The sequence below is a fragment of the Mizuhopecten yessoensis genome, unplaced genomic scaffold, assembly GCF_002113885.1.
Source record: "Mizuhopecten yessoensis strain PY_sf001 unplaced genomic scaffold, ASM211388v2 scaffold3913, whole genome shotgun sequence".
Taxonomy (NCBI): domain Eukaryota; kingdom Metazoa; phylum Mollusca; class Bivalvia; order Pectinida; family Pectinidae; genus Mizuhopecten; species Mizuhopecten yessoensis.
Genome location: NW_018405282.1, coordinates 324,683 through 334,085, shown reverse-complemented (window position 1 = coordinate 334,085; position 9,403 = coordinate 324,683). Strand labels below are relative to the sequence as shown.

The 9,403-nt window shown below is 38.4% G+C and overlaps 1 protein-coding gene across 4 annotated transcripts; it reads left to right on the top strand.

Annotated features, from left to right (window-relative positions):
* Positions 1–289: 289 nt before the first annotated feature.
* On the top strand, positions 290–6,275 carry LOC110448201. 4 transcript variants are annotated; one of them, XM_021494328.1, is made up of 2 exons: positions 290–640; positions 1,111–6,275. In XM_021494328.1, the coding sequence occupies exon 2, from the start codon at positions 2,570–2,572 to the stop codon at positions 3,755–3,757; it is 1,188 nt and encodes a 395-aa protein (XP_021350003.1). In that variant the 5' UTR covers positions 290–640; positions 1,111–2,569; the 3' UTR covers positions 3,758–6,275. The 4 variants fall into 2 exon arrangements, with proteins under 4 accessions (XP_021350003.1, XP_021350005.1, XP_021350001.1 ...); XM_021494326.1 differs by having other exon boundaries at positions 290–769.
* Positions 6,276–9,403: the final 3,128 nt, after the last annotated feature.

Genomic DNA, 9,403 nt, shown 5'->3' with positions numbered 1-9,403 from the left:
ACACTCGTAATAACACTTAGTATAATTCTTCTAAATCAAGTAATTTAGGAATTCTAGTCAGTTTCGGAAATTGTGTTATATGAACTTTTGCTATTTTTGTTTCAGGAAAAATAATGAACATTGATAATTTGTAGCTAAGTACAAACTACAATTATTAGTATTGGAACTATTGTTAATCATTTTTGACTGATATAAGATTTTGTTTAATCTGATCTTGTTAGAGTTTAAATATGGTTAAAGTTTCTAAATTCAGTAATTAGCTTAATGTTTGTTAATTTCATATAATGGGAATTAATTTATTTAAAATTAATTCTGTTTATCAAATGAATATCAACTCCCCCTCTTTGTGCGATCTTGAGTATCAAGCATCTATATTGTACTCCTAAGTTGTCTCCCTTTGACCAATTACAGCAAAAACTTACGAACGACAACTCCTGCCGTTCAGTATTCTAATATTGGAAATCTTTAGTTTTGGAGGTCACAATTTTTAACCACGCCATTTGGGATAGCTGATGTCAACACGTTTCTTATCAAAATTTGCCAACATTTGAAAAGAGATCCGTTTTCTCAAGTTGAAGGATCCGCCATCCGTTTGTTTATCTATTTAACAAACAATCTATCGTTATTGTATACGGTTTGGGTTTGTATCCAGTCGGATGTTATTGGATTATTATACTTTGCGAGGGGCCCGCATGGCGCCTTTGGTCTCGCAGTGGGCACAATTTTCGTTGCGAGATAAGTTACGATACTGTATACATATATACTAAAGGTGAAGCAAATCTGCACTTACATTCTCACAAGGCACTTTTACGTCCAGTATGACTATCAAAACTCATATATATATTTTTTTTTTTTTTTTATTATTTTCAAAGTTGTTGATCTCATGTCTCGAATTGAGCAAGGGGCTCACTGGTCATCGGTGGATTTATAATTACATTCAGTACTACCAGCCAAAGACATAGTAATTACAAGTTGATATATGCTAGGTACATGTTCAGAATTTGTTCCTCGTTGTCACTCAGCGTTTCAACGAGCGATCAGGTTGCCGACTTAACACGTAAAAATCTGCAATGTATTCGTTATACTGACATTTATTTATTTGAGTTTCAGTGTTTGCATTAAATCTGGTCACGCAGCATGAGGGGGAAGGGAAAACGTCCAGCTCGATTATCTACCAGTCCCTATGCCAGGTCTAGAACGGCACAACCTCAGTCTGAGACGAGGGGGCGTGGGCCCAGGTCAGATGCTGAGACCCAGGGGTCCAGTCACCAGCCATTGAGTGATGATCAATTAAATGAGGTTGCGGAATTGGTGTCATCAAAGGTTGCACCTCAACTAATTGAAGCGGTGCAGCAGGCGGTGGACCGACCGGTCCCTAACACTGAAGGTAATGCATGCCCTGACCCTCAGTCGTTACAAGATGGGTTTAACCCTATGCTCCACCAAATAAATAGTGTACATGACGACTTAGGGGCTAATGTTACAAGTGCTCTGCGTCTAAAGATAATAAACAATGAATTTGTAGATTTAGGGCAGTTATTATCTAAGCCTACACCCATCAGTGAGGAGAAACATTTCTCCATTATTAATGGGGAATTAGTCGCTAAAGAGAAGAGAAAAATTGTTCGTATCAATGACATCGACCAATGGACCGATGCTTTTATAATTTTCATGTCTATTTACACCTCTGAGCACCCGGAGGATATCTCCGGCTTGCTCAAGTACATGCACTCTGTAAGGACAGGTGCCAAAAGGGTAACTGGGTTGTCATGGAAGGCTTACGATGAGCAATTTAGGCTCAGGAAGGCCCAGATTTATACCAAACCATGGAATCAGATCGATCAAGAGTTATGGTTGATATACATGTATGATTCTGCAACAGTAAATAAAGTTCAAAAACAAGCCCAAGTCAATCTTAAAAAGTGTTATGATTTTAATAATGGCTATTGTAACAGGAGTCCTTGTTTCTTCAAACACCTTTGCTTAACTTGCAATGGCAATCACAAAAAAATCAATTGTATGAAATCAGCCCAATCTCAGTCTGCATTTAATTCTTCCTTTAGGTCAGGCAGTACTCAACCCCAAGGCAGTAAGCAATCTCAAACAAAAGGAAATTTCCAGTCTGTCAACCCCAGGGCACACACCAATTGATTATGCTATTTTGAATATATTGTTACAAGATCACCCTAACAGGGCCTTAGTCGAAGAATTAGTGTCAGGTTTTAAGTCAGGTTTTTCTTTACAGTATAATGGACCTAGAGTCCACATATCATGTAAAAATTTGAAATCCATTACTGGTAACGAGGAGGCAGCATTGCAGAAAATCAAAAAAGAAATCTCTTTAGGCAGAATCGCAGGCCCCTTTGATAGTCTACCTGTGCCAAATCTGAGGATTTCACCCATAGGTTTAGTGCCAAAAAAAGATGGGTCTTGGAGACTAATTCAACACCTTTCCTACCCAAAGAATCAAAGTGTTAATAGTTTTATCAATGAAGAATTATGTAAAGTTTGTTACTCAAGTTTTGATAACGTCATTGCTATTGTTCAAAAGCTCGGGCCCAACACACTAATGGGTAAGATGGATATAAAGTCTGCATTCAGGCTCTTGCCGGTCATTCCGTCCGATTACAATTTACTGGGTTTCCAACTTGGGGAACAATATTACGTGGACAAGTGCTTACCAATGGGTTGCTCAATTTCATGTGCCCTTTTTGAAAAAATTTCTTCAGTTTTAGAATGGCTAGTTAGGGAGAGGAAGTCAGCTGGGGGGCTGGATCATAAGGCTGACCTTGACCATTATCTAGATGATTTTTTCTTTGCAGGCAGGGCTGATTCCTCTGCCTGCCTTGAGCTTATGCATAACTTCACTCATGTTTGTTCGGAAATTGGGGTTCCCATAGCAGAAGAAAAAACTGTATTACCAACACCAGTTTTGATTTTCCTAGGTTTAGAGATAGACACCAATAAAATGGAGATTCGTATTCCACAGGATAAGTTGGCTTCGTTAAGGGAGTTGTTGCAGGAGGTCATGGGACTAAAAAAAGTCACTTTAGATAAGCTTCAGTCCTTGGCCGGACTCTTGAATTTTTGTGTTAGAGCCATACCGCCAGGGCGCGCCTTCATACGGCGTTTTTACACAGCCATGTCTGGCGTACAAAGGAGCTACCATTTTGTGAGAGTCACTAATGGAATGAAAGAGGATATTAAAACCTGGTTGATATTTCTGGATCTATTTAATGGCTACTGTAGCTTTCCAGACAAATTCTGGTCTACCTCTCATCAGTTACAGTTGTATACAGACAGTGCAGGCGGAGATGGGTCTAAAGGTGGGGGTGCATATTTTCAGGATCAATGGGTTTTTATTTCGTGGCCAAAAAAATGGGTATCATCAGAAGTCATTCGGGACATAACCTTTTTGGAGCTCGTGCCAATTGTCTTGGCTCTATTCATTTGGGGTCCTGATTTAAAAAACAAAAAAATTATGCTCAATACAGACAATAAAGGACTTGTTGCTATTATCAACAAGAAAACTTCTAAATCCTGTAGATTAATGTCATTGTTACGGCCTTTCATATTAAAATGTATGTTTTTCAACATCCAGTGTAAGGCGGTTCATATTGAGGGCGCATCTAATGATATTGCTGATGCTATCTCTCGACAGCAGTGGTCAAGGTTTCGTATGCTGGCTCCTCGGGCGTCTCTGGTACCAGCAGAAATCCCTCAGGAATTTCAGCAGTTAATCTCCAGGCTGAAGTAGACAGGCTACTGAATGCGTCCTTAGCAAAAAGTACCCAGCAGGTTTATTCATCGGGCTTACAGCGTTTCGAACATTTTCGTACTTGTCACAACATTAGCAGAGTGTGGCCCCCCACGCTACAAAGTATAGTAGAATTTGTAGCCCACCTGTCAGCCCAAGGCGTTGCACCATCGACAGTTAAATCCTATCTCTCAGGGGTTAGTTTTAAGTGTAAAATGGATGGTCATATAGATGTTACACAGTTCTTTTTAATAAAAAAAATGTTGAACGGAATGTCTAGGTTAACGGAGAGGGTGGACAGTCGTCTTCCCATTACCCCTGACTTACTATTCAAGATAGTTCGTATACTCCCAGTAGTTTGTCACACTTCCTATGAAGCAGTTCTTTTTTCTGCTATTTTTACATTAGCATTTTATGCCTTTTTGCGGGTAGGTGAGCTAGTCGTCACCAAGCAAGGGGTTGCTGGTCATGCTCTGTTAGCACATAATGTTGAAGTTTGTGATAGGGAGAAAACTTTGAAAATTAAATTACCTCATTCAAAAACTGACCAGGAGGGAAAGGGGGTTGTCCTTATAGTGCAAAGGAATGGGTCTGGTATCTGTCCCTTTCATTTTATAAAGCTTTTCCTGGCACTCCGAAGCCAGGTTCCTGGGGTATTTTTCTGTCATATTGGTAATAACCCTGTCACTAGGTACCAATTTTCTGCAGTGTTAAGTAAATCATTGAGGGCCATCGGAGTAAGCACAAACCGTTACAAGTCTCATTCTTTCAGGGTTGGGGCAGCAACCTTAGCTTCCATGAAGGGCTTTACTGAGGAAAAAATTAAAGAGTTAGGTCGATGGGAATCAAGAGCCTTCAAGACTTATATTAGAATTCCAACAGATAAACTCATTTAGTTTCGCGACCCAAGGCTTATTTTAAGCTTAAGTTGTAGGTTTCCAATCAACAATCTGGATAGTGGGTTCCTCGATCATACGGCGGGCCTTTTGCCGTGCTAGGGAATCCTGCGACACATCACAGCTAGACTTGGACAGATACAGAGCAAGCATTCTATGGCACGCCAGGGGTGGGCTGAGGTGGAGGAACCTCTTGAGTCACATTAAGCTTTTGCTTCCCATCGATGATCCTCCAGACATACTTGTAATTCACTGCGGAGGGAATGATGTTGCCCAATCCAATTCAGGGTTTTTGAGACAACAGATCCTTCAGGATCTAAAACAAATAGCAATTTTGCTACCTCAAACCAGATTAGTGTGGTCCGCCATCCTCCCACGTCTCAAGTGGAGGGGGGAAGTAAACCATTCATCAGTGAGGCGAATTCCTGTTAGAATAAATAGTCAGGTTGCTTCATATATTGTTGGGAATGGGGGTGGTTATATTAGGTATCCGGAAATCACAGATAAAAATCCGGCTCTTTTTTGTGATGATGTCCATTTAAGTCCCCTAGGAAACGATTTGTTCTTGTATCGTTTACAACAGGGCCTGCAAAAGTTTTTATCCACACCTGCTAAGGTATCACCACCGTTTGGGGAGTTTGGGCCTTGGCAGCATATTTAATTCTATTTTCAGTACCTAACCGTTATGCCTCATGTCAACATTTATGATCTTGCTCCTGCTACATAAACTTTACTTGCTTCATACAATTGTAGTAGGTAATTGGCCAACATTCTCACAATTTGATATTCCTTTTGCTTTTTGCAAAATCTTAACAATGATTGCTTGGTGTCATTTTTCCAACTCATTTTGATATTTTAAAGTGTTCTCCAATTTTGGCAAAATTTTGTATATTTAAAATCAATTTTCTCTATAACAAAATTAAGTTGACCAAATTTTATTTGCATTTGCTGGTATTTGGAGGTCGCCATATTTCGCCCATATTTTGTTTGGGTCGGTGAACCTCAATTTTGCTTTTGTCGCAAAATCTTGGACACATTTTGTTTGGTGTCAATTTCCAGCTCAATTTGATATTTAAAGCGTTCTCCAATTTTGGCAAAACTTTTGTATATTTCATTTTTCACGATTACAAAATTAAGTTGACCAGATTTATTTGAATTTGCTGGTATTTGGAGGTCACCATATTTCGCCCATATTTTGTTTGGGTCGGTGAGACTAAATTTTGTTTTTGTCGCAAAATCTTTGGGACATTTTGCTCGGTGTCATCTTTCCAGCTAATTTTTGTTATATTTAAAATCGTTGTCCAATTTTGTATATTTTCATTTTTCACTATAACAGAAATTTAATTTGAATTTGGGAAGGATTTCTAGTTACCTATCATTTTCTGTTGTGGCGGTGACAACATTGGTCTGCTCATCGTTTCACCATGTTGTCATTTGGCAGAATTTCCATTTTCCACAACAGAACATGCGGATCGATATCAATTCTATAATAACAGTTACTCTTTGGTGGAATTTTCTGGTCCCAGTTTCCATCAAATATTTTTTCATTTTCATGTGAGGTTGAAGCCTTGGCCTTCATATGCCAACCAACTTAGTAATAAATTCTGGTAAATGTAAATTTATTTGAATTGTGTTTGTTTTCTATTTGATAAATGTTTAGGTCAGATACAAACTTTCGTATTGATAATTAAGATAGCGCAAAGTTTAGGAAAAGGGAAGAGAATGTAGTATTCGTATACTATATGTTATTGATAACCTTAATAATATCTACAGTCGTTATCATTTGTATATGTAACGTGAATCATTCATGTTATGTGACATGCGCAATAAACCGGAAGTTCCATGTGTGAACACCTTGAATGGTGTGTTTGTTATGTTGATAACTAAAGGTTCGGTTCAATCCGGGAATGATCCAATCATCCATCTATGAAGACACTATAGACAGGGCATGTCCTTGGATTGTTGTGAAGGAAAGAAATAACTTTGGTTCCTTTAGGATATAAGAGTAATGATTAAAAAAAGGACACCGAGTTATGAACGTAATATTGACTGAAGTCAAGATTTGAAATCATTGTATAGAAAACTGGTTAATACAACTATGTATTTTCTTACAAAGTGGTAATGTGGGTACTATATAATGACAAATAAATAGCAGTTAGAACAATTCTATTTTTTTATTAGCATGTCACACATTTGGGCTCAGTACTGAAATCTTACTTATATGCGTTAAGGATGAGATAACTCCCATAATATAAAAATAGTAAGATTGTAGCTCTTCAGTTTTGTGAGAAAGGATGTTGTTGTGTTTTCTCTGCAAATAAGCATGTGTCGGAAACGATTTCTGATTGTATTTATTACAATTCTACAACAAGAGGGCGATACAGAGTAGGTGCGTGAATTGCCCGGAGCCCCGACTCGTCCTATTACAAACATAACTCTCTATCTGTAGTATTCGTATACTATATGTTATTGATAAGCTTAATAATATCTACATTCGTTATCATTTGTATATGTAACGTGAATCATTCATGTTATGTGACATGCGCAATAAAACCGGAAGTTCCATGTGTGAAGACCTTGAATGGTGTGTTTGTTATGTTAATAACTAAAAGTTCGGTTCAATCCGGGAATGATCCAATCATCCATCCATGAAGACACTATATACTATCAATAGCTGACATTTCAGCAAGGTAAGCCCACTATATCGCCGGCATCAGATCCGTGGTATCAAATAAAGAAGAATCCACCTTAGTTCAGAAGACACACATACTACACAAAGGTTAATAGCCAGAAATTGAAACGATCCAGAAAAACTGGGCACCGATTCGTCTGCAATGATTTTCACATCAAACAGAGTCTGTTTGTCTGAAGTGTATCGATATTATGAAGGTGAAAATCGACAACAACTGATCAAGCGCTTTCCATGTATTATGTCATTGAATGTTAGATATGCATTGATAATAACATAATTATAAATGGGGTTTAAATAATAACCATTTAAAATGAAACTAACGTAGCCGATTCGTCTGAAATTATTGTCCTGTCCAAGTAGTCATTTCGTCCCACTGCTGTCTACAGTGTATTATCTTACAACGGAAGAGAGAGCGCCTGATTTATTAGCGATGCTCCTGTACAGCGGTCTTAAAGCTCTTTATGGTAACAGCACGCACAACGGAGTCTAGTAGATGGTTCCAATGAATGCACGTGTCAACAAAGAATGAATGTTTGTACTGATGTGTCGTACTATCGGGTATGATTAATCCTCTGTTGTTATTACACACGTGTTTGTTGACTATATTCCTTGTGAGGTGGTCGTTGAATGCTTTTGGTTTGATCACAGGGTCACGTTACAATCACACATATGCTATACTGATATGGGTCACAGCACGCATACACAAGGGAAGCAGCTTCGTCAGAGCACTACCGGTACCGCCAAATTTCAAATGAAGATTTTCAACACTTATGGGTTTTTTTCCAGTGATCTGCGGGGATAACTTCGGTTTGAATTCTAATTAAGTAATCCATCATGATTAATTGTGTAATAATTTGTCTGATACATTTAATCATGCACTTTTTCGGAGAATTTGCTGTTTTACCGCAATGATTAACTTGAAACCCCCGAGTAGAGTCTAGTCCCGCAGCAAATACTTTTTGGCGCAATGTTTAAAACATCATGTCTGGCATCGTGTCTTGGTATGTATTTCACATTTTACGCTTAAGAGTTACTGTATCAAAAATATTTGACTATGTAAATGTCAAACCAAAAGCATTCAGCGATAACCTCACAACGAATATAGTCAACAAGCACACGTGTAAAAAATAGACCCCAGTTGAATTAGTACTTGCATCATTGCGACATACTCTGACCTAATGGTGGTGTCCTAGGGGAGGGGATGTCCTCTAGTTCCGCTACAATTTAAAATATACAATTGTAGAAAGACCTCAAAAATAGACCCTAGTTTAATTAGTGTTAACTTAGCAGAGACAGATTAGCTTTATATAAATGTATGTAGTAAAAAAACTATACCAATACTCAAAATGTAACAGGAGACCACTACCGTATATATATTGTACATATTTTTCCTTATAAAATTAGAATCTACTAACGGAAACATTCTGGCAAACACCTTTACCTCCTCCACTTCCACCGTCTGAAAATTACTGCCAACAACAATGGCAACACCACATAAATGGAGACCATAACTGAAATGGAAATAAAATTAGTTAAAAAATAAGTTTAAAAGATAATAACATTTTTCTAAATGTATTGTTTTAGAGATAAATCATCACCTGCAAGTGGTATTAATACCGGAACAGCAGTCGTGGGTAGTGTTGAGGCCGGCGTGTATGGAGTGGTCCTATCCGAGGTGGTCTTATATCAGGTAGACATGTTGGGGGTGGTCATGTGAGAGGTAGGGGCAGTGAGTTAAAATAGTACTAACTGTAAGTAACATTATATTACTCGAATACATATAAAATTCAGATTAACAACATTGCAAATGAACATACGAGCGGTAAAGCAGTTGGCTACATGTATTTATAAAAAGGAGATCAAGATAAGCTTTATTCTTACACAATTGAGTATATGACCCTCCAGGGCCTTACAGGCAATTGCCTCCGGGGGTATATCACGGTTGAGGAATCGCTGCAACTCCCCCTGAGGATGCCCCCCCCCCCCCCTCTTCCTCCAATCTTTAATGATGAGTGGCTGGTCGGGGATGGTGGTCCACAGCATTTGAACAAATTGGAA

Excerpts from the sequence above, each read along its gene's own strand:
- LOC110448201 (XM_021494328.1), top strand. The coding sequence starts at position 2,570 with ATGGGTAAGATGGATATAAAGTCTGCATTCAGGCTCTTGCCGGTCATT.